The sequence below is a fragment of the Salmo salar genome, chromosome ssa16 (assembly GCF_905237065.1).
Source record: "Salmo salar chromosome ssa16, Ssal_v3.1, whole genome shotgun sequence".
Taxonomy (NCBI): Eukaryota; Metazoa; Chordata; class Actinopteri; order Salmoniformes; family Salmonidae; genus Salmo; species Salmo salar.
In genome coordinates this window covers 34,756,895-34,782,493 of record NC_059457.1, presented here as the reverse complement: position 1 = coordinate 34,782,493, position 25,599 = coordinate 34,756,895, and the positions used below count along the sequence as shown (strand labels likewise).

The following is a 25,599-nucleotide window of genomic DNA, read 5'->3' as shown; positions in this document are numbered from 1 at the left end:
CACTCCTGCGTTGTCTTGGCTGTGTGCTTAGGGTCGTTGTCCTGTTGAAAGGTGAACCTTCACCCTAGTCTGAGGTCCTGAGCGCTCTGGAGCAGGTTTTCATCAAGGACCTCTCTGTACTTTCCTCCGTACATCTTTCCCTCGATCCTGACTAGTCTCCCAGTCCAGCCACTGAAAAACATCCCCACAGAATGAATCTGCCACCACCATGCTTCACCGTAGGGATGGTGCCAGGTTTCCTCCAGACGTGACGCTTGGCATTCAGGCCAAAGAGTTCCACCAGAAAATGTTGTTTCTCATGGTCTGAGAGTATTTAGGTGCCTTTTGGCAAACTACAAGCGGGCTCTCATGTGCCTTTTACTGAGGAGTGGCTTCCATCTGGCCACTCTACCATAAAGGCCTGATTGGTGGAGTTCTACAGAGATGGTTGTCCTTCTGGAAGCTTCTACAATCTCCACAGAGGAACTCTGAAGCTCTGTCAGAGAGACCAGCAGGTTCTTGGTCACCTCCCTGACCATGTCCCTTCTCCCCGAATTGCTCAGTTTGGCTGGGCGGCCAGCTCAAGGAAGAGTCTTGGTGGTTCCAAATTTCTTCCATTTAAGAATGACGGAGGCCACTGTGTTCTTGGGGACCATCAATGCTGCAGAAATGTGTTGGTACCCTTCCCCAGATCTGTCTCTTGACACAATCCTGTCTCAGAGCTCTACGGACAATTCCTTCAACCTAGTTGCAGAAATATCTCAAGGATGATCAATGGAAACAGGATGAACCTGAGCTCAATTTCGATTCTCATAGCAAAGGTCCTGAATACTTACGTCAATAAGGTATGTTATGTATATTTAATACATAGACAAACATTTTAAAAACCTTTTTTCGCTTTTCGGGTATTGTGTGTAGATTGAGGATTTGTATTTATTTAATCCATTTTAGAATAAGGCTGTAATGTAACAAAATGTGGAAAAGGGAAAAGGGTCTGAATACTTTCTGAATGGACTGTGTGTGTGTGTGTGTGTGTGTGTGTGTGTGTGTGTGTGTGTGTGTGTGAGAGAGAGAAATATATATGGGGCTACAGGCACACCCGTGGACTGTTACTGACGTTTGGCATCCTTGAATCATGACAACTTGCCTTCCTTAATGAACAATATATATAAAGATGTATGGGGGAGTTTGAAAACTTGGTCTTTGTCCTCCCATGAAGAATATACTTGGCTAGCTACATGATAATGTTGCCTTAAGGACATAATTATAGAGCAGTACAACACTAAAGTAAGTATCACACAGCTTACCTGGCTTTGAAAGAGGATCTGCTAGCTGTGCTCCTTTTAGAAGTACTGTCATTTATACACAGTGCACGTATAACTTATATTAACCTTATTCTCTACCTCAAGTTAATTAGTCACATTAGCCATGACCATTCTACACCAGACTTCTTATAGAGTAGGGGTCGGCAACAGGCGGCTGGCGGGCCAAAACAATCCCGCAAGTGATTTTTTTGCCTTAGTTGTGGTTAATTTGCAGGTGTTCAAAGTTTTTAGAATTATGTACTGGCTCTCTGACCATCCGCTCAGACAGAAATCGTCCTGCAGCTGAATCTAGTTCCCTAGCTCTGTTATACTTTGTGGTTTAGGGGACTTTGTGGTTGGTATATCTCCTTGAGGGTCACATGCCTAATCAAGTCGGTCAACTGGTGTAAGGGTTCAGTTCCCCAGTCTCTGTGATGGTCTCTAAATTGGTGATAGCAGGGTTGGAGGGGCTGTCGATGTTTCCTCCGGCAGCTGCTAGTGTGAGGGGATGCACCATGGACATGTGGACGTTGAGGTTGTGGGCCTTCTCAAAGCGCTTTCCACACAGTTTGCATGCAAATTCCAGATCAGCTTCTGCCTTGTGTTTAGTCATGTGGTACTTTAGCGACGCTCTCTGGCGGCACTGGAAACCACACACTTCGCACCTGAAAGTGAAGATAAAAAAGTTTAATGAGGCCATAACCAAACAAGAAAATGCTCATCCAGAAGCCGCGCTCCTAGTGGCCGGGGACTTTAATGCAGGAAAACTTAAATCCGTTTCACCTCATTTCTATCAGCATGTCACATGTGCAACCAGAGGAAATAAACTCTAGACAACCTTTACTCCACACAGACACGCATACAAAGCTCTTCCTCGCCCTCCATTTGGCAAATATGACCATAATTCTATCCTCCTGATTACAAGCAAAAACTAAAGCAGGAAGTACTAGTGACGCGCTTAATACGGAAGTGGTAAGATGATGCATATGCTAAGCTACAGGACTGTTTTGCTAGCACAGACTGGAATATGTTCCGGGATTCAGCCAATGGCATTGAGGAGTATACCACATCAGTCACCAGCTTCATCAATAAGTGCATCGATGACGTCGTCCCCACGGAAATCGTACGCACGTATCCCAACCAGAAGCCATGGATTACAGGCAACATCCGCACTGAGATAAAGGCTTGGGCTGCCGCTTTCAAGGAGCGGGACACTAATCCGGACACCTTTAACCTCTATGGGCTACTCTACAGCCAGTGTAATCCCGTGGCGCGATATTCAAATACCTCAAAAATACAAAAACGTATATTTCAAACATATGACTATTTTACACCATTTTAAAGACAAGACTCTCGTTAATCTAACCACACTGTCCGATTTCAAAAAGGCTTTACAACGAAAGCAAAACATTAGATTATGTCAGCAGAGTACCCAGCCAGAAATAATCAGACACCCATTTTTCAAGCTAGCATATAATGTCACATAAACCCAAACCACAGCTAAATGCAGCACTAACCTTTGATGATCTTCATCAGATGACAACCCTAGGACATTATGTTATACAATACATGCATGTTTTGTTCAATCAAGTTCATATTTATATCAAAAACCAGCTTTTTACATTAGCATGTGACTAGCATGTGTCTAGCATTCCGACCGAACACTGCCGGTGAATTTACTAAATTACTCACGATAAACGTTCACAAAAAAACATAAATTATTTTAAGAATTATAGATACAGAACTCCTCTATGCACTCTATGTCCGATTTTAAAATAGCTTTTCGGTGAAAGCACATTTTGCAATATTCTAAGTAGATAGCCCGGCATCACAGGGCTAGCTATTTAGACACCCAGCAAGTTTAGCACTCACCAAAGTCAGATTTACTATAAGAAAAATGTTATTACCTTTGCTGTTCTTCGTCAGAATGCACTCCCAGGACTTCTACTTCAATAACAAATGTTGGTTTGGTCCCAAATAATCCATTGTTATATCCAAATAGCGGCGTTTTGTTCGTGCGCTCAAGACACTATCCGAAAGGGTAAAGAAGGGTGACGAGCATGGCGCATTTCGTGACAAAACAATTCTAAATATTCCATTACTGTACTTCGAAGCATGTCAACCGCTGTTTCAAATCAATTTTTATGCCATTTTTCTCGTAAAAAAGCGATAATATTCCGACCGGGAAAGCGTGTATACGTACAAAGAGAGAGAAAATAAAAACATCTCGTGCCCTCGTGCACGAGCGTGAGTCTCAGAGTACTCTGACCAGCCACTATCCAAACGCGATAATGCGTTTCAGCCTGGGGCTGCCTCGATATCATTCAGCTTTTTCCCGGGCTCTGAGAGCCTATGGGAGCCGTAGGAAGTGTCACGTTACAGCAAAGATCCTCAGTCTTCAATAAAAAGAGCCAAGATGAACACCAACTTGTCAGACAGGCCACTTCCTGTTCAGAATCTTCTCAGGTTTTTGCCTGCCATATGAGTTCTGTTATACTTACAGACACCATTCAAACAGTTTTAGAAACTTTAGGGTGTTTTCTATCCAAAGCCAATAATTATATGCATATTCTAGTTACTGGGCAGGAGTAGTAACCAGATTAAAACGGGGACGTTTTTTATCCGGCCGTGTCAATACTGCCCCCTAGCCCTAACAGGTTAAGACATCCCGCTATGCCCTCCGATGAACCATCAAACAGACAAAGTGTTAATACAGGACTAAGATTGAATCCTACTACATCGGCTCTGATACTCATCGGATGTGGCAGGGCTTACAAAGTATTATGGATTACAAATAGGTGTCCAAACTTTTGACTGGTACTATATATGATGTAGATATAGTATATGTTGGATTGTACATGTGGATAATATGTTGGATTATGAATAAGGTGACTTAATTATCTGACTGATTTTCATGCAGTGGACCATAAATTTTAAAAAATTGTGTAGATGAGCTAATTGACTTCTATGCGCGCTTCAAAGCAAGCAACACTGAAGCATGCATGACAGCACCAGCTGTTCCGGACGACTGTGTGATCACGCTTTCCGTAGCCGATGTGAGCAAGACCTTTAAACAGGTCAACATTCACAAGGCTGCAGGGATTACCAGGACATGTACTCCGAGCATGTGCTGACCAACTGGCAAGTGTCTTCACTGACATTTTCAACCTCACCCTGACCGAGTCTCTAATATCTACATGTTTCAAGCAGACCACCATGGTCCCTGTGCCCAAGTACGCCAAGGTGCTTTGAAAGGCAGAGATGGTTGTGGAATCATGTAGTAACCAAAAAAGTGTTAAACAAATCAAAATATATTTTATATTCTTCAAAGTAGCCACCCTTTGCCTTGCGGACAGCTTTGCACACACTTGGCATTCTCTCAACCAGTGAGTCACCTAGAATGCTTGAAGGAATAGCCCACATACAGTATTCTGAGCACTTGTTGTCTCCTTTTCCTTCACTCTGCAGTCACTCTTCATCCCAAACCATCTCATTTGGGTAGAGGTCAGGTGATTGTGGAGGCCAGGTCATCTGATGCAGCACTCCATCAGTCTCCTTGGTCAAATAGCCCTTACACAGCCTGGAGGTGTGTTTTGGGTCATTATCAGGTTGAAAAACAAAAGATAGGGGGACTAAGCGCCAACCAGATGTGATGGGGTATCACTGCAGAATGCGGTGGTAGCCATGCTGGTTAAGTGTGCCTTGAATTCTAAATAAATCACAGACTGTGTCATCAGCAAAGCACCCCCCACACCATCACACCACCTCCTCCATGCTTCACGTTGAGAACCACACATGCGGAGATCATCCGTTCACCTACTCTGCGTCTCACAAAGACACTGTGGTTGGAACCAAGAATCTCAAATTTGGACTCATCAGACCAAAAGGACAGATTTCCACCGGTCTAATGTCCATTGTTTGTGTTTCTTGGCCCAAACAAGTCTCTTCTTCTGATTGGTGTCCTATAATAGTGGTTTCTTTGCAGCAATTCGACCATGAAGGCCTGACTCACTCAGTGTCTGAACAGTTGATGTGTCTGTTACTTTTATTTGGGCTGCAATCTGAGGTGCATTTAATGCTAATGAACTTATCCTCTGCAGCAGAGGTAACTCTGGGTCTTCCTTTGGTGTGAGAGCCAGTTTCATCATAGCGCTTGATGGTTTTTGCAACTGCACTTGAAGGAACTTTCAAAGTTCTTGAAATGTTCCGTATTGACTGACCTTCATGTCTTAAAGTAATGATGGACTGTAGTTTCTCTTTGCTTATTTGAGCTGTTCTTACCATAATATGGACTTGGTCTTTTACCAAATAGGGTTATCTTCTGTATACCACCCCTACCTTGTCACAACACAATTGATTGGCTCAAACTCATTAAAAAGGAAAGAAATTCCACAATTTAACTTTTAACAAGGCACACCTGTTAATTGAAATGCATTCCAGGTGACTACCTCATGAAGCTGGGTGAGAGAATGCCAAGCGTGTGCAAAGCTGTCAAGGCAAAGGGTGACTACTTTGAAGAATATTAAAGATTTTGATTTGTTTAACACTTTTTTGGTTACTACATGATTCCATATGTGTTATTTCATAGTTTTGATGTCTTCAATATTATTCTACAATGTAGAAAATAGTAAAAATAAAATAAAAACCCTGGAATGAGTAAGTGTGTACAAACTTTTGACTGGTAGTGTACGTGAGAATGCTGTTCATTGACTACAGCTCAGCGTTCAACACCATAGTGCCCTCAAAGCTCATCACTCAGCTAAGGACCCTGCGACTAAACACCTCCCTCTGCAACTGGATCCTAGACTTCCTGACGGGCCTCCCCCAGGTGGTAAGGGCAGGCAACAACACATCTGCCATGCTGATTGTCAACACGGGGCCCCTTAGGGGTGCGTGCTCAGTCCCCTCCTGTATACTATGTTCACCCACGACTGTGTGGCCAAGCACGACTCCAACACCATCATTAAGTTTGCTGACGACACAACGGTGGCAGGCCTGATCACTGACAACGTTGCGACAGCCTATAGGGAGGTCAGAGATCTGGCAGTGTGGTGCCAGGACAACAACTTCTCCCTCAACGTGAGCAAGACAAAGGAGCTGATCATGGACTACAGGAAAAGGAGGGCCGAGCACGCCCCCGTTCACATCATCAACAGGGCTGTAGTGGAGCGGGTCGATAGCTTCAAGTTCCTTGGTGTCCACATCACCAACAAACCATCATGGTCCAAACACACCAAGAGAGCAGTGAAGAGGGCACGACAACAACTATTCCCCCTCAGGAGACTGAAAAGAATTTGCATGGGTCCTCAGATCCTAAAAAAGTTATACAGCTGCACCATCGAGAGCACTGCCTGTTATGGCAACTGCCCGACCGCAAGGCGCTACAGAGGGTAGTGCGTACGGGCCAAGCTTCATGCCATCCAGGACCTCTATACCAGGCGGTGTCAGAGGAAGGCCCTAAAAATTGTCAAAGACTCCAGCCACCCATGTTATAGACTTTTCTCTGCTACCGCACAGCAAGTGGTACCCGGAGAGCCAAGTCTAAGTCCAAAAGGCTCCTTCATAGCTTCTAGCCGCAAGCCATATGAATGCTGAACAGTTAATCAAATGGCTACCCGTACTATTTACATTGACCACCTTTTTTACGCTGCTGCTACTCGCTGTTTATTATCTATGCAGTCACTTTACCCCTACCTACATATACATATGACCTCAATTACCTCAAATAATCCGTACCCCTGCACATTAACTCGGTACCGATACCTCCTGTATATAGCCTCGTAATTGTTATGGTGGTTTTTTAATTTTTTTAACTTTAGTTTATTTAGCAAATATTTTTCACTAGAGGTCGACTGATTTATGATTTTTCAACGCCGATACTGATTGGAGGACCAAAAAAAGCCGATACCGATTTAAAATCGGCCGATTTTATATATATATTATATATATATATATATATATATATAATGACAATTACAACAAAACTTAATATAATACAAATATAATCTATTTAGTCTCAAATAGATGAAACATGCTCAATTTGGATTAAATAATGCAAAAACAGTGTTGGAGAAGTAAGTAAAAGCGCAATATATGCCATGTAAAAAAAGCTAACGTTTAAGTTCCTTGCTCAGAACATATGGAAGCTGGTGGTTAAATATTCCCAGTTCTTTAAATATTCCCAGTTAAGAAGTTTTAGGTTGTAGTTATTATAGGAATCATGACACGTCAACTATTTCTCTCTATACCATTTATATTTCATATACCTTTGACTATTGGAAGTTCTAATAGGCACTTTAGTATTGCCAGCCTAATCTCAGGAGTTGATAGGGTTGAAGTCATAAACAGCGCTGTGCATCAAGCATTGCTACGAGCTGCTGGCAAATGCAGTAAAGTTTGAATGAATGCTTACAAGCCTGCTGCTGCCTACCACCGCTCAGTCAGACTGCTCTATTAAATACGAGCCTTTGGTCATTAATATGGTCAAATCCGGAAACTATAATTTCGAAAACAAAACGTTTATTCTTTCAGTGAAATACGGAACCGTTTCGAATTTTATGGAACGGGTGGCAACCCTGAGTCTAAATATTGCTTTTACATTGCACAACCTTCAATGTAATGTAAATTAGTTCGCAACGAGCCAGGCGGCCAAAACTGTTGCATATACCCTGACTCTGCTTGCACTGAATGCAAGAGAAGTGACACAATTTCCCTAGTTAATAATGCCTGCTAACATGAATTTCTTTTAACTAAATATGCAAGTTTAAAAATATAAACAGTTGAAGTCAGAAGTTTACATACACCTTAGCCAAATACATTTAAAAACTCAGTTTCACAATTCCTGACATTTAATCCTAGTAAAAATTCCCTGTCTTAGGTCAGTTAGGATCACAACTTTATTTTAAGAATGTGAAATGTCAGAATAATAGTAGAGAGAAGGATTTATTTCAGCTTTTATTTCTTTCATCACATTCCCAGTGGGTCAGAAGTTTACATACACTCAATTAGTATTTGGTAGCATTGCCTTTAAATTGTTTAACTTGTGTCAATCGTTTCTGGTAGCCTTCCAAAAGCTTCCCACAATAAGTTAGGTGAATTTTGGCACATTCCTCCTGACAGAGCTGGTGTAACTGAGTCAGGTTTGTAGGCCTCCTAGCTCGCACACGCTTTTTCAGTTCTGCCCACAAATTCTCTATGGGATTGAGGTCAGGGCTTTGTGATGGCCACTCCAATACCTTGACTTTGTTGTCCTTAAGCCATTTTGCCACAACTTTGGAAGTATGCTTGGGGTCATTGTCCATTTGGAAGACCCACTTGCGACCAAGCTTTAACTTCCTGACTGATGTCTTGAAACATTGCTTCAATATATCCACATAATTTAATTTCCTCATGATGCCATCTATTTTGTGAAGTGCACCAGTCCCTCCTGCAGCAAAGCACCCACACAACATGATGCTGCCACCCCCGTGCTTCACAGTTGGGATGGTGTTCTTCGGCTTGCAAGCCTCCCCCTTTTTCCTCCAAACATAACGATGGTCATTATGGCCAAATGGTTCTATTTATCTTTCATCAGACCAGAGGACATTTCTCCAAAAAGTACGATCTTTCTCCCCATGTGCAGTTGCAAACCGTAGTCTGGCTTTTTTATGGCGGTTTTGGAGCAGTGGCTTCTTCCTTGCTGAGCGGCCTTTCAGGTTATGTCGATATAGGACTCGTTTTACTGTGGATATAGATACTTTTGTACCCGTTTCCTCCAGCATCTTCACAAGGTCCTTTGTTGTTCTGGGATTGATTTGCACTTTTCGTACCAAAGTACGTTCATCTCTAGGAGACAGAACGCGTCTTCTTCCTGAGTGGTATGACGGCTGCGTGGTCCCATTGTGTTTATACTTGCGTACTATTGTTTGTACAGATGAACGTGGTACCTTCAGGCGTTTGGAAATTGCTCCCAAGGATGAACCAGACTTGTGGAGGTCTACAATTTTTTTCTGAGGTCTTGGCTGATTTCTTTTGATTTTCCCATGATGTCAAGCAAAGAGGCACTGAGTTTGAAGGTAGGCCTTGAAATACATCTACAGGTAAATCTCCAATTGACTCAAATGATGTCAATTAGCCTATCAGAATCTAAAGCAATGACATCATTTTCTGGAATTTTCCAAGCTGTTTAAAAGCACAGTCAACTTAGTCTAAATAAACTTCTGACCCACTGGAATTGTGATACAGTGAATTATAAGTGAAATAATCTGTCTGTAAACAATTGTTGGAAAAATTACTTGTGTGGAGTGGTTTAAAAACAAGTTTGATTGACTCCAACCTAAGTGTTTGTAAACTTCCGACTTCAACTGTACTTCTGTGTATTGATTTTAAGAAAGGCATTGATGTTTATGGTTAGGTATATTTGTGCAAAGATTGTGCTTTTTCGGGCAATGCGCTTTTGTTAAATCACCCATTTGGCGAAGTTGAAGTAGGCTGTGATTCGATGATAAATTAACAGCCACCGCATTGATTATATGCAACGCAAGACAAGCTAGTTAACCTAGTAATATCATCAACCATGTGTAGTTAACTAGTGAATGTGAAGATTGATTGTTTTTTATAAGATAAGTTTAATGCTAGCTAGCAACTTACCTTGGCTCCTTGCTGCACTCGCGAACAGGTGGTCAGCCTGCCACGCAGTTTCCTCGTGGATTGCAATGTAATCGGCCATAATCGGCGCCCAAAAATGCTAATTACCCATTGTTATGAAAACTTGAAATCGGCCCTAATTAAATCAGCCATGCCGATTAAATCGGTCGACCTCAACTACCTACGCCTGCAGTATTTGGCGCATGTGACAAATAACATTTCATTTGAGGGTGTCACAAATCAAAAGAGTACCACGCGCTCTCCCAAAAGCTTGGATGGTGTGTAAAACCCGCAAATTCAATGGATTGCATTCAAATATGTCACAAAGCTTACTTCATATTCAATGTTTTACATTTTTTACTGCATCAGGGATTTCGGCACAGAGGTATCGGCTTTACAGCTACATATGTCCTTATCCAGTCCCAATTCCTCCTTCCATTAATTCTTATTAACCCAAATCATACCACATACAATGCATTCGTAAAGAATTCTGACCCCTTGACTTTTTCCACATTTTGTTACGTTAGCCTTATTCTAAAATTGATTAAATAGTTTTCTTTCATCAATCTACACACAATACCCCATAATGACAAAGCAAAAACAGTTTTTTTGAAATTTTTTGGAATTTGTGCACATTTATTTAAAACATTTTTTAACTGAAATGTCACATTTACATGAGTATTCAGACCCTTTACTCAGTACTTTGTTATAGCACCTTTGGCAGTGATTTACAGCCTCGAGTCTTCTTGGGTATGACGCTACAAGCTTGGCACACCTGTAATTGGAGTTTCTCCCATTCAGATCCTCTCAAGCTCTGTCAAGTTAGATGGAGAGCATCGCTGCACAGCCATTTTCAATCGTGTTCCCTTCTGCATTGTCTTGGCTGTGTGCTTAGGGTTGTTGTCCTGTTGGGAAGGTGAACCTTCGCCCCAGTCTGAGGTCCTGATCGCTCTGGAGCAGGTTTTCATCAAGGATCTCTGTACTTTGCTCCGTTCATCTTGCCCTCAATCCTGACTAGTCTCACAGTCCCTGCCGCTGAAAAACATCCCCACAGCATGATTCAGTCACCGCCATGCTTCACCGTAGGGATGGTGCCAGGTTTCCCCCAGATATGACGCTTGGCATTCAGGCAAAGGAGTTCAATCTTGGTTTCATCAGACCAGAGAATCTTGTTACTCATGGTCAGAGTCCTTTAGGTGGCTTTTGGCAAACTCCAAGCGAGCGGTTACTGAGGGGTGGCTTCTGTTCGGCCATTCTACCATAAAGGCCTGATTGGTGGAGTGCTGCAGAGATGGTTGTCCTTCTGGAAGATTCTTCCATCTCCGCAGAGGAACTCTGTAGCTCTGTCAGTGACCATCGGGTTTTGGTCACCTCCCTGATTAAGGCCCTTCTCCCTCGATTGCTCAGATTGGTTGGGCGGCCAGCTCAAGAAAGAGTCTTGGTGGTTCCAAACTTCTTCCATTTAAGAATGATGGAGGCCACTGTTCTTGGACTTTCAATGCTGCAGAAATGTGGTACCCCTCCCCATATCTGTGCCTCGACACAATCCTGTCTCGAGCTCTACAGATAACTCCTTCAACCTCATTCCTTGATTTTTGCTTTGACATGCACTGTCAACTGTGCGACCTTATATAGACATGTGTGTGCCTTTCCAAATTATGTCCAATCAATTGAATTTACCACAGGTGGACTCCAATCAAGTTGGAGAAACATTTCAAGGATGATCAATGGAAGCAGGATGCACCTGAGCTCAATTTCGAGTCTCATAGCAAAGGGTCTGAATACTTATGTAAATAAGGTATCCGGTTTTTATTTTTTATAGATTTGCAAAAATGTCTAAACTTGTTTTCGCTTTGTCATTATGGGGTATTGTGTGTAGATTGATGAGTATTTGTATTTATTCAATCCATTTTAGAATAAGGCTGTAACGTAACAAAATGTGGAAAAAGGGAAGGGGGTCTAAAGGCTTTCCGAATGCACTGTAATCAAAGGCTTGGCTACAGTCTGACAGACTCATCAGTGCTTGAACCCCTCACAACACATAAACCAGCAGAACCTTGCCTCCTGATATGAGCTTTATGTCCCTCTGTACTTACTGTAGTGGCTTGACCCCTGAGTGGCGCATCTGGTGCACAGACAGGTGCTTCCTCTGCTTGAAGGTCTGACCACACTGGTCACAGATGTAGTTCCTCACCTCTGGAAAAGGGTGAAACTTAAAGGTCCAATGCAGCTGTTTTTATCTCAATATCAAATAATTTCTGGGTAGCAATTAAGAACCTTACTGTGATTGTTTCAACTAACATTGTCGCAAAGAAAAATTTCTCAAGCAATAATTTTGCTTGGACTGTTTGGGAGTGGTCTGAGTGGGGAGGGGAAAACCGAAAACTATCTTACTGTCAGACAGGTTTGAAACTCTATTAAATAATTCACTGGCTGGTGATGTCACTAGGCAAGCCAAAACTCCATCCCACCAAAACAGGCGCTCTTTTCAAACAGCTCTTACACTAAAAGGGCATCATCATTTTCACAATTTCACAGTATTATTACAGGGAAATCACATTTTTGACTGCACTGGGCCTTTAATACAAGCACACAAACATCTCTCGGGTTGTGCCCAAATGGCACCCTAATCCCCTATATTGTACAATATGTTTGACCAGGGCACAAAGAGATCAGCCTTAGTCCTCAGTATTATCCCCGTCTCCAGTCCAAACCTACCTGTGTGGATGAGTTTCACGTGTCGCTGCAGGTAGCGGTCAATCATGAAGACCTTGTTGCAGCCAGGGTGAGGGCAGGGTCGCTCACGGATCTCTTCATGGTGCTCCTTAATGTGTTTCTGTACCCCACAGATAAAAACGGCCCTCAGAAAACACTTATGCATTAATAGAAATGTTCATGGCCATAACAGGAAAAGCAGTGCCGTAAGGATGACTTGTATCTGACCTTCATGCCGTCTGCTCCTCGGTACACAGCTGAGCAGCCCTGGTACGGACATTTGTAGATATTGGGCAGCTCCTCTCTGAAAACAAAAAACAAACATGGATATTTCACATTCATTACTCTCCACTACCAGCTACACTCCAATTCAAGATTTTAACATCTGTTCTACTACAAAGATCTGGTGCTTTGGCCTCCAGACAGCTTCTATTGTACCTTTCTGACTTGATCGGCTTCTTCCAGCCAGGCTTGGGTCCTGGCTTCTTTCTAACTTTAGGCTCCTTGGGAGTTTTTGCTTCTTTTCTTCTGGTTCTCTTCTTTGGGGAGGCAACTCTGCGAGCCATGGGAAAGGGGAGAAAACACTCATGCATTTGATGCCCTTTTTTCCGCTACCAATGTTGCTCTGATAAGTGCTCATACTGCCCACTTATGTGTTACTATGTTATTACTGTGTGTATCAATACGAATTGTTCCATGTACATTATTTTGCTTTGATATGCAAAATAGCTAGAACCCACATCAATCCACTCACTTCTTTTCTGGGTATGGTTCAAATAATTCATCAGAGGATCCACTTTTCCTTTTATCTTCCAACTCATCCTCACTGGACATGTTCCTAAGGTTTCACATGAACACACACAGCCTATAGTTTAACCAATCTTAACTTCCCAGAACTGTAGAACTGAACCATGTGTGTCATTGTTGACTCACCGGTCATATAGGTCAATGTCACCTGTCCTGTCCATGAGTGGGGCTGGTGCAGGGGAGGGTGTCTCCTTACCAAAGAGAAATTCTAGGGACAAGAGGGGCAAACAAATTAATTTGGACTGGCTCCAGACCATAAGATGGTAACCACCTACAAAGAGTCACATTTCAATGCAGTCAAGACTATACTTAATTGAATACTGAAATGAAATACGGTGTGTTCCCGTTTCTCAGCAGAACTTTGAGGCACCAAAAGCTGTCTCACCATCTGCACTGGTGGTAGTAGCATCAGTGTTGATGGAGCTCTGAGTCTGTGGGGTAGCAGCTGGACTGGCCTGGGGCATGGTGGTGTTGACAGGGATTCGGTTCCCTCTGGGCTGCTCCTCAGCTTCCAGTAGGGGATCACACCCAGTGTGTCCAGGATTTGCTCTGGTCTGTGTGTCCATCATGTAACTATGTCCATCCATACACCCCCAGACAGCCCTTACTGAGCCCCAGCACTGCCCCTCCAGCACTTCTTTCAGGTCAGGGCAGGAGCGGCAGTCCTCTGCATGGTGGTGGGCCCAGGACACCAGGCTGTGGAGACACTTGGGATCGGAGGGGATGGAGAATGCTGGGAGAGGGAGTGCTGGTTGTCAGGTTGGAGGAAAGAGAAATGGGACATTTAGTAAGTGGTTATCTCTGCGTATCAAAATCTGGTAATCATCTTGTCCTGATGGAATGTATCTACTTACACAACAAGCTGGGATGCACTGTTGATTGAGAGCACTCTGAACTTTTCCTGAAACCAAAATCAACATCATGTTTTGGTTTCACTGCTCATTACTGACCCTCCTATAGGTTTACAATCGCCGCTCTCTACCCTGTGACATTACAGTTGCTCGCATTTGTCCTCACCTGTCTCTGGTGTGCACATTCACAGATGGCAAGAGGTTTACCCTCTGCAGAAATGTGAGCAGGATAGTGTGGCACTTGTAGAATTTTGTGTGGCAGTTCTTGCAGACAAATTGTGAGAGACGTGGGTCACGGTTCAGTGGCACTCCCACTAGGCGCTGAAAGTCTGTGTAGAAAAGCAGGGGTGACTGGGCTGGCTCTGTCTGGTCAGGGACCCCCTCCAGCTCTCCTGGCCACTTGTCAAAGGCATGCCGCAGCCTCCGAGGTGAGAACTTTCCATGACAGAGTCGACAGAATGCAGTGCTGAGTCTGCCCATACCTGTAGGAAGAGTCAAGGAGGTTTGCATTTGAGAAAGTGTAAGAGCTGATCCTTTACCTTGTGAAAATTAAAACACATGACAACTGGTCATTGACCTCAATCTAGACTGATCTGTCAAGAATTCTGCAGGGGACTCACCTGATTTCTTTGATCTATTCTCTGGATGCTCCTCCCCTTCTATCTCCACAACTGACACAGTTGTGCTCAATTGTAATCTTGCAGATCTGTCACTTGGACCAACATCCTCGAAACCTCCATCACATACAACTGATTGTGGAGTTGTTTTCACAGCATTCTTTGGTCTTTCTCGCCGCCCAGCAGGTTTCTTGACCCCAGCCACTGACTGAGTCTGGCTTCTCTGTCCTGCTTCCACATCGGGTAGCCGCGCTCTTCTCCCTCTCTTCTTCATTACACAGAGTCCTAAAGAGGATCCTAAAGAAAAGTCCTGTCAATATAATGTGGCAGTACCTTTCAAAGTAACTGGAGTCTTACATGGGGAGCACTGTTATCAGTATAGCTGTTTAAAACCCAAAGTTGGTTTGAAACCTGCAGCTGCTACTTCCAACGAGGAGAACACGATTCGCCTCAAATTCTAGCAGTCATTTGTAGTTTTAATATTTAGTTGGTTGGTGGTTTAGTAAAATATACATTGTCGATTTAACAGTAACACAATATCGTAAAGCACGAACAGGAAGCGGTTTCTATCGAAACACGAAACCCGGAAGTAGTAAAAAATAATAATAACGCAGATAGAACAATAAGACAGATATTTCACCAGATGTACAAATGTGAAGCATCCGGTTGGCGTTTCCACTCACTACCATATATGGTAACGAGAGGAAGGCCAGTGGCCGGCAGTGGGAGAAGATGAACGAGATGGATTTTGACCGACATTCTGCAAATGTTCTCATCAATGAAATATTTGATCTCAATACAGTTTTATGTTACCAAAACTAAAATCGGTTACGAAAAGAGTGGACAATTCTTTGTAGAATTTACCCTTTGCCAAAGTATTGAAAAATCGCTATATTTAGGAGTTCGAAGGGCGATTTGAGTTATTGCACACGCGCACTTCAGAGTAGGCGTTCCCTATCAATAATAGTATACGTTCTGAAACACAGCAATAGGATCTTGGTAGCTCATGCTTGGCTCTGCCCACTCCTTGCTTGTTCTTCCCACTATGACTATTTGTTTCCCCATTGGATCCGACAGGCTGTGGTTTATCTTGGGTTAGTTATAAAAAAATATGTAGCGCCATCTTGCGGCTGTTGAAATATATACTTCCGTTCGTTCATGCAGAGTTTACATCCGGAACGATTGGTCACAACAATAACAACAACAACCACCACTCATCATCATCATCATCATCATCATGGCAGCAGCTGGCGCTGACATGAAGCCCCTTCAAAATGCCATGAAAATAGCTAAAGTAGCTATACAATTGGACGCAGGGAACCGACATAAGGTATTCTAATGTCAAGCTTTCAATAAATACCCTTACGAAAAAGGACTGAGTCCGAGTGCAGTATAACTTCACTATGCTGCAAATCCTGCCTCCAACATATATATATTTTTTACTGCAATATGTTTTATGTGTGACTGCAGTTATGCGTCCAAAATACCAAAAATGTTTGTGAGGTTTGATTTAGAATTACAGCGGTGAACGAGTTTTATAGCCACGAGATAGGCTTCGTTGATGACGCAAACAATGCAACATCACTTGTTACAGTAACTAGTTGGCGTGTTGGTATAATGTTCTATCTCTGTTGTAATGCTATTATGTTTCTACAGTAGCCAACTGTTGTAAGTTTACAACTTTCTTTTTTTCTCTAGGAAGCTTACTGTGAATATTTGAGGAGTATCAACTTCATCTCCCACTCACTTTTGGAGGATGCTGTATCGAGGCGTAAGATGAGACGTGGACAATATCCCATTATGCAAAACTAAATAAATCTAATTACATTCAAGAAGTGTTCTGTAGATAAGAGCTGTTATGGTGCTTTCAGGATGGGACTGCAACTACATCTTTATGCCTGGCAGTCACTGAGCATAAAGACATCTAAGCTCAATCAAGATACTATGACGTTTGTCATCTCTTTCTCCACTCCACTCAACACTGCTATGGCAGGTCTAGAAGTCATTTTAGAACAGTATTTCCCAACCCTGGTCCTTGAGTACCGCCAACAGTAAGCAGATTCATTCAACTCATTGAGGGCTTGATGATTAGTTGAATCAGGTGTGCTTGTCCAGGGTTACAATAAACATGTGTCCTGTTGGGGGTACTTGAGGACCAGGTTTGGGAAACACTGTTTTAGAAGGTAGAAAATAAACAATTGAACAAGTCCTGGAGTAAGTCGTTGACTGTTTGTTTGTAGACAAGCACAGGATTACCTCACACATTGATTCATTTACTCCCTCCTGAAATAATCAACAACACTGAAGGATGACTGTATCAACCTTGATGTAGATACTGAGATTTAATCAGTTCTTAGCATCGATTGTTTTAATTTAGTTGTAGTGGTTTCCAGTTGTAAAATGTTGCTTTTCTCTTCTGCTATTTTGATTTTCTTTACTCATCCAGAGGGAGAGATAGTAGCAGTAGAGGTGGAAAAGATGTTGAGGCTGGCTGAGCAGTGTTTGGAGAGAGCCAAGTCCTCCTTCATAGGAAGGAGAGATGAACCCGCAACCCCTACCTCCTACACCACACCTATCAACTTGGCAGCGCTCAGCCTGACCACAACCTTAGCAGTAAGCCCTGGAAAGATTGGTAAATATATTTAGCCCCAAATTTTGCAATGTTTTTCAAATGACTTTTCCCCGAAACGTGTCAACCTCCTGTCCCTCCTCCAGTTTCGCCACAACCACAAGAGCCGGTTATTTACTCGGGGCCTAAACATAACCCCAGGCCTGGACAGCGCAGAGTTCTCTCTGAGGGTGGAGGGGAGGTCACCACCTTCCTGCCCCCAGAAGTCTTCCAGAGTTTGCAGATAGTGGAGTCACAGGATACCAGGAAGTGAGTTGTCAGAGAAACTGGGGACTAAACAATCAAGGGACAAAAAGGAGAGTTCTAGAAATAGCCACTCAGTGAAATAGAAGGACTCTCTCTGGTTACAGTATTCATGAGATGCCTACATCAGAAGTCACTCTTATCAGTGAATGGTTATCACTGTAGAACTTTCTTAAATTGTTGAAGAGGTCGATGATTAATACAGAGTTGATTTAATACAGAGTATTCAAATAGTGCAGAACTGAAATTCACATTGTAAGCCACCGCAGTCATAGACTTGATACATTTTATACCTTTGGTAACATGTGACTAAACATTTTTGAATGTTTTTGTGTGTATTAAAGGGAGCTTACACCCATAGAGGAGGCCTCACGGTTGAACCAGAAGTTGAAAGAAAATTATGAAGCTCGTCTGGCACGACTCCCCCCTGCTCAGGCCCGTACACAGAAGACTTCCCTGGTCAGTCTTTGTGTTTGTGTGTTATTCACTTATACCAAAGAGACACCACATTCAGTTTAACCAAACTTTACATTGAAACCATGATTTTAGAATATCCCCAAAGTTGGATAAATTGAGGGATCTTGTAAATTAACTGGCTGCTATTTTAATTCACAGTTGTGTGTCAGATTACAGTAGAACACCGAAGCAAAGCAGAAAGGTTGTGAGATTCACACAGCTGTTATATCCACTACATATGAGTTGGACACACACACATGAGTACCATCTGATGTTGGTATGAGGCAGAGTTGGACCCAACAAGAACTCAGCATCATGTTTCTTCTACATGAATTATGTCCATCAGTTCTGGGACCCTGCTATGGTGGGTATATAGAGCAGTAGACTTGCAGAAAACAGCTTCAAATGAAGTAAACTGATAACATGGAAATAAGATAAATGATTCATGCACGAAGCAAGTGTACTCATTGATTTATCTATTTCATATTTATTTTTAAATATAATACTCTGGGTTTTGCATTGAAGCACAATCGCATGCATGCACGAGACTAGTGGCATGTGAATCCATAGACGGTTCACGCCCCTTCAAGGTGATTAGGGAATCGATTTGTTTGGACTTTATTTGGCGCGCCACACGCTCTTGTTGGATTCGAGTTTTAGTTGAGAAATCAACTGATTAGTGACTCACTCTAAGGTTAGAGATTGAGGCGAACTACGGTCAGAATACAAACTACAACGGGCAGTTTTTTTCTTCCTCGTGTCCATTCATCATATTCATGATCGCGTTGTCGTGTCCTTCAAGGAATACAAGTTTTACTTCTCCACGCGTTTTATTCGGTTGGAACAAAAAAAACATTTGAAATCCCACGATTTAGGTGCCAAGAATGTTTCGGCGACATAACGGCCAAATGGATCTGCGGGCTCAATGGGAAAAACTGAAGGAATTTGTGAAGGTACTTTTTATGTCCATGTAGTTTCATTGTTTCAATTATGCTTTACCCACACACAAGATGTATGCCGCGTTTAAAACAACTGGGAACTCGGAAATCTCAGACTAGTGCGTTCAAGACAACTCTTTTCGAGGTTCTCAGTTGTCTTGAAAGCACCAGTAGCACAGACTACTGCACAGGGGGACTAGTAATCGTTTCACAGTAAGGGCTACACCTGTTGTATTCTGCGCACGTGACAAATAAACTTGATTTGATTTAGTAGTAGGATCGTTCCCAATGAGAGCGATATATACACTATACATACAAAAGTATGTGGACATCCCTTCAAATGAGTGGATTCGGTAATTTCAGCCACACCTGTTGCAGACAGGTATAAAATCGAACACACGTCCATGCAATCTCCATAGACAAACATTGGCAGTAGAATGGCCTTACTGAAGAGCGCAGTGACTTTCAACGTGGCACCGTCATAGGATGGTCTTGGGCTTTTGACCATTTCTTCGGATTCCTCATGTCTAACTCATTGTTAGAAAAAGTTTGGTCCAGATCAGATGTTGGGTACTTTATTTATTTATATATTTATGAGGTATTATACACTGAGTGTACAAAACATTAAGAAGACCTGCTCTTTCCATGACTTAGCTTTCACCTGGATTCACCTGGTCAGTCTATGAACCCTTATTGATGTCACTTGTTAAATCTGATCAAATTAGTGTAGCTGAATGGGAGGAGACAGATTAAATAAGGATTTTTTTTAAAGCCTTGAGAAAATTGAGACATGGATTTTGTATGTGTGCCATTGAGGTTGAACGGGCAAGACAAAATATTTAAGTTCCTTTTGAACAGGGTATGGTAGTAGGTGCCAGGCGCACCGGTATGTGTGTCAAGAACTGCAACGCTGCAGGGTTTTTCACGCTCAACAGTATCCTGTGTGTATCAAGAATGGTCTACCACCCAAAGGACATCCAGCCAACATGACACAACGCGGGGGGGTCAATACATTTTTGTGGTGGAACGACCCAGTAGAAGTGACCTCTCCAGGAGCTTACTCAAGTGCAATCAATGACGAGCCTTAACCTATGAAGTTTTTTTGTTCAGACCCTGATGAGCCATATAATGCAATCGGCCAACAGTCAGCCTACCTCAGGCAATTACTGGTTGTAGTGTTGAGGCGATAACATTTTGTTTACCTTTCAACAAGAGTTCTTCCTCCTGGAAAATATGACTTGTCTTATCTCTCACACAATGTAATTAGGACATTTCTGACACGCATGTAACATCTCTAGAAATAGTCTGGAAATGTGAAATATTAATCAATTTTCTTTCAACGCAGACTCTCTCTCTTCAGAGGCAGATGATGGAGAACCTGATCATTGCCAAGGCCAGGCAAGATGCTGTATCCTTCTGTTAATGTGGTCAGTTTGATATTATATACGTCTAGGGGTCAATTGGGTAAGAATGTCCACTTGATTAAGTTACACCAGGATCCAAATTATGGCATGGCTGAATGAGCCTTACCTGTGATCCTTGGTAAACACATTCCAGTCACCCCATGTTATGTCTCCTGTAACTGAGTCATAAGAGGACCCTGAAGAGTTACATCATCTATTATAGTGACTGACCTGTTAGTGTTGTTTGAAAGTAGCTGCCTTCTGAGAGAATTTATGCTATTGGTTATCCATGGGGATAGGCATGTAGCTTTGGGGTGAGCTGCTGTTTTATGTTTAGATCCAGTGGACATTTGGGAAGGGTTCCTTAATACGTGTGAAGCTCCAAAGGAAGATGGAGGAGAGGAGACTGCGGCTGCAGGAGGAGGCCAACAGGTGAGCATGTGTCCCCTCTGACAGTAGAACTCGGTACACATCACATCACAGTACACATCACAGTACACATCACAGTACACATCACAGTTCAAGTCTGTTGTATGGCTTTACAGGCTAACCGCATCAGTAATGTCTGTAGTATAAGTGCTGCTACTTTGTAGGAATTGGAATAATAACAGAAACCTGACACTTGTGTATTTGCAGTTAAGTTTAGAATACTTCAGAACCATCCCCTCATTAACCACTCAATCCACCCTTAATTTAAGTCTTCTGATATGTAGTATGAAAGTCATTTGAAATGGTGCTTGGAGCTGAGCTCCAGTTGCATCCATGTATCTGAGTAAGGGCTCCTGAGTGGCACAGGGGTCTAAGGCACTGCATCTTGAGTGCTTGAGGCGTCACTACAGACACCCTGGTTCGATTCCAGGCTGTATCACAACCGGCCGTGATTGGAAGTCCCGTAGGGTCCAGCGTTGGCCGGTGTAGGCCGTCATTAGAAATAAGAATCTGTTAACTGACTTGCCTAGTTAAATAAAGGTTCAATAAAAAACTCAATGTGTCTGTGCTGTATGCAGGAGGTTTGCAGCGTCTGGAACAATTACTGCAGAAGAACAGGAGCAACGTGTTCTGTACACAAATGTTTTGGAATATGAACAAGATCATGTGAGTTCAAAGTGCAGTGACAACTTGACAAGTCATTGTGTTGATAAGTGAGCTTTAGTGTTTGCTGTCGAGTTGTCCTCATCCTGTATATGTTTGACTTATAGGACTGGCCCAAGCTATGGAAAGCCAACATTAAGAAAAATCCTGATGATGCCACATTGGTGTCCGGCCTTGTTTCATGTCTTCTCAGGTACTAAACACGAGGCCGCACAAGGCAGTCCTAGTCCTATATTTTGCCATACATAATGTGGCTTAATTTCCTTTTGAATAGAGGAGTCATTTTGATTGTGTGCTTTGTGTGTATCCTAGCTGTCCAGACCATCCTGTGATGATGCTACTGAAAAGGCTCCAGTACAGAGTTTACAACAGGCTCTACCCAATCGTGAGTAAGAGTCTCCCTGCAAGTCCTGCCCTGCCCATGAAACCCTCCCACAGCGCTCAGAGCCTGTTGATGTCAGACTCTCATCAGAACGCGTCAAAATCAGAAGTGGGCCACAGTATGTCCTCCGATGCCTCTCTCAATATCTCCTTCTCCCATGACCATATTGCTGAGGATGGGGATGGGCCCCATACACTGGACAGGGAGAATTCGTTTGAGGATCTGGAGCAGTTTCTGACACAGCTGGACTGGGCTCCATCACATGGGGACCCTGATGTGACCTTTGAACAGTCACAGTTGGATCAGGAGGAGTCTCTCGTTCAGGACTTGGAGATGCGTGATCTCAAAGAACACCTCAAGGCTATTGTGAAGGACATCCATATTGCCATTGGTTAGTATGAGTGTTAAAATGTACTATGTAGTAGACCTCATGTTTTGCAGTGTTTTTCTCATTGTTGAGGGAAATGTATGAAAATAACTTTGTTGCAGATCAACTGCTGTCGCTATGTCTGCTCTCCTTTGAGTGTCTGAACACAGCCAGTTCTAAGGACCTGTGTGTGGCCAGCATAGAAGAAGCCTTCTTCACTCCCCTCTGGAGCTCTTTGTTGGCTCTCTTCAGGTAATCTTGTCTTTTTTAAAATGTTTTTAATGTTTTTTTTTGCACAAAAAATGATCACTTGACAATATTTTGTGGCAAAAACTAGTGATTGGGGTTTTGAAATAATTTCACTATTCGAATAGTATCATTCATTTCTGTAGGATATTTGAATTACATGTGTTTTTTTTTTATAGAACTTAGTTTTAACCTAAGGACTGCTGGCACTCTATTGCTTAAGCTGCGGAGGGGGCAGTGTGTGTGAGGGAGAACAGACAGAGGGAGAGGCGCCAAGGCAACTCGGTGACAGCCAAGACTAGCTAACTTGTAGCAGCTACAATGTTATTTATCATCCCATGTATCAGTGCCTGCCTTGACTAGAGTAGCCTAGAGAAGCTAGCCAGCTATAGCTATCTAGGCTAATTGAGGCCACATGCCGCTTTCTCCCCAACTCCATTCAGATAAAACGACCGCTTACCTGTTGGTTGCTCAGTGGTAGCCTACTCCTTCTCAGTTCGCTAACTTTTCATTCTGTGATTTTACTCCATCTTGCATTGCGTTAGTGAACTATCACTCCACTTGCTACACTTTAAGCCTCTGCTGAATTTAATTAGCTAACATAAACAACAAGCTACACATGTGAAGGTTACCAGTTGGCTACCAGTCTTTTTTTATGGGATGCACGTCATAAAACCTACATTGAAAAGTTTGTTTTATTAAATTAATACTTTTAAATGTCATGGTATATTCTATATGTAACAATGTCACATGGATATCTTATTTACGTTTAGAAAAAGCATTTTCACTGTTAAAATAGGCCTATTAAAAAAATAACACAAGAATTGGAATACTAACGTCCGTTCGGATATTTGATATTCGAATAATTGTGCACATCCCTAGTAAAAGCTTCTTGTTTGCAAAATGAGTTGGATGTCAGGCAGTGGTCGGTAGATGGCGTCAGTATGCTACAACTAGAAACTGTTCTCCTCCTATTAGCCTGCTGCATGGTTGATTATGCGTATCAGTGTAGTGAGATGATTAACAGACCTGTGATTCAGCCATTCCTTGACGTATTCAATCTAATGTCCGTTTAGAAAGATAGTTCAGTGTGAAAGCTGGTGTCAGTCATGTCACAATACTTGTTGATTTGGCATGGTTCCCTCTTGTATCTTTGTGTCCTGGACTATGAAGGAAGGTCCACAGAGAGAGGGAGCTGTGCTTTGAGTCCAGTATGAGGCTGTATCGGGATGCCTTACCTGGTGATGTTGGTGTCGCATCGAAACTGTACCCCCAGGACCCTGTCGTGCTGCATGGTTCCTACCCCTATGACTCGGCAGTGCAGGAGCTTCGCTTGCTGTGCAGAGATTGCTGTCCCCAGAGAAAACTGGAGTGCATTGGTGAGTGAGACCCTCAAGACCCTCACTGGACAATGATGGTGTGGGAAGTGTTCTTTACATTGCTCATACCGCGGAAGAATATAATTGGGGGGGAAACTCATGTTTCTCTGCTACAATAACATCCAATACACAATGTTCTTTTATTTCAGACAGGCTGGAATCTGTTTTGACTTGTTTGTGTGATGTTATTGATGTTTTCCATATGCCTACAGTTCAAGTTGGAAGTTTAAATACACCTTAGTTTAAATGTATTTGGCTAAGTTTTTCACAATTCCTGACATTTAATCCTAGTAATAATTCCCTGTTTTAGGTCAGTTAGGATCACCACTTTATTTTAAGAATTTGAAATCTCAGAATAGCAGATTTATTTCAGCTTTTATTTTTTTCATCGCTTTCCCAGTGGGTCAGAAGTTTACATACACTCAATTAATATTTGGTAGCATTGCCTTTAAATTGTTTAGCTTGGGTCAAATGTTTCGGGAAGCCTTCCACAAGCTTCCCACAATAAGTTGGGTGAATTTTGGTCCATTCCTCGTGACAGAGCTGGTGTAACTGAGTCAGGTTTGAAGGCCTCCTTGCTTGCACACACTTTCAGTTCTGCCCACAAATGTTCTATAGGATTGAGGTCAGGGCTTTGTGATGGCCACTCCAATACCTTGACTTTGTTGACGTTAAGCCATTTTGCCACAACTTTGACCACAAGCATACTTCCAATGTCCATTTGGAAGATCCATTTGCGACCAAGCTTTAACTTCCTGACTGATGTCTTGAGATGTTGCTTCAATATATCCACATAATTTTCTTTCCTCATGATGCCAGCTATTTTGTGAAGTGCACCAGTCCCTCCTGCAACAAAGCACCCCCACAACATGATGCTGCCACTCCCGTGCTTCAGTTGGGATGGTGTTCTTTGGCTTGCAAGCATCCCCCTTTTTCCTCCAAACATAACGATGGTCATTATGGCCAAACCGTTCTATTTTTGTATCATCAGACCAGAGGACATTTCTCCAAAAAGTACAATCTTTGTCCCCATGTGCAGTTGCAAACCGTAGTCTGGCTTTTTTTTATGGCAGTTTTGGAGCAGTGGCTTCTTCCTTGCTGAGCGGCCTTTCAGGTTATGTCAATATTGGACTCGTTTTACTGTGGATATAGATAGTTTTGTACCTGTTTCCTCCAGCATCTTCACAAGGTCCTTTGCTGTTATTCTGGGATTGATTTGCACTTTTCGCACCAAAGTACATTCATCTCTAGGAGACAGAACGCGTCTCCTTCCTGAGCGGTATGACGGCTGCGTGGTCCCATGGTGTTTATACTTGCGTACTATTGTTCATACAGATGAACGTGGTACCTTCAGGCGTTTGGAAATTGCTCCCAAGGATGAACCAGACTTGTGGAGGTCTACATTTATTTTTCTGAGGTCTTGGCTGATTTCTTTTGATTTTCCCATGATGTCAAGCAAAGAGGCACTGAGTTTGAAGGTAGGCCTTGAAATACATCCACAGGTACACCTCCAATTGACTCAAATTATGTCAGTTAGCCTAACAGAATCTTCCAGAACCATGACAT

The 25,599-nt window shown here is 42.7% G+C and overlaps 2 protein-coding genes across 5 annotated transcripts in view; one reads left to right on the top strand and one right to left on the bottom strand.

Moving 5' to 3' along the window:
• Positions 1-625: 625 nt before the first annotated feature.
• On the bottom strand, positions 626-16,399 carry LOC106573673 (zinc finger protein 276). 2 transcript variants are annotated; one of them, XM_045697186.1, is made up of 12 exons: positions 16,259-16,399; positions 14,902-15,195; positions 14,448-14,763; positions 14,285-14,331; positions 13,816-14,178; positions 13,557-13,638; positions 13,378-13,461; positions 13,062-13,178; positions 12,852-12,927; positions 12,627-12,744; positions 12,005-12,104; positions 626-1,948 (listed from the first exon to the last, which is right to left on the bottom strand). In XM_045697186.1, the coding sequence occupies exons 2-12, from the start codon at positions 15,170-15,172 to the stop codon at positions 1,681-1,683; spliced, it is 1,842 nt and encodes a 613-aa protein (XP_045553142.1). In that variant the 5' UTR covers positions 15,173-15,195; positions 16,259-16,399; the 3' UTR covers positions 626-1,680. The 2 variants fall into 2 exon arrangements, with proteins under 2 accessions (XP_045553142.1, XP_014004419.2); XM_014148944.2 differs by having other exon boundaries at positions 16,265-16,399.
• Positions 15,638-25,599, top strand: part of LOC106573672 (VPS9 domain-containing protein 1) — a 35,357-nt gene continuing 25,395 nt past the window's right edge. For all 3 annotated transcript variants that reach the window (XM_014148939.2, XM_014148938.2, XM_014148940.2), the window contains exons 1-12: positions 15,638-16,228; positions 16,597-16,669; positions 17,345-17,530; positions 17,614-17,776; positions 18,115-18,229; positions 20,510-20,572; positions 20,947-20,999; positions 21,575-21,662; positions 21,767-21,852; positions 21,972-22,432; positions 22,531-22,660; positions 23,828-24,033. In XM_014148939.2, coding sequence (XP_014004414.2) covers positions 16,136-16,228; positions 16,597-16,669; positions 17,345-17,530; positions 17,614-17,776; positions 18,115-18,229; positions 20,510-20,572; positions 20,947-20,999; positions 21,575-21,662; positions 21,767-21,852; positions 21,972-22,432; positions 22,531-22,660; positions 23,828-24,033 — 1,717 coding nt within the window. In that variant the 5' untranslated portion in view covers positions 15,638-16,135. The remainder of the gene's footprint in view (positions 16,229-16,596; positions 16,670-17,344; positions 17,531-17,613; positions 17,777-18,114; positions 18,230-20,509; positions 20,573-20,946; positions 21,000-21,574; positions 21,663-21,766; positions 21,853-21,971; positions 22,433-22,530; positions 22,661-23,827; positions 24,034-25,599) is intronic.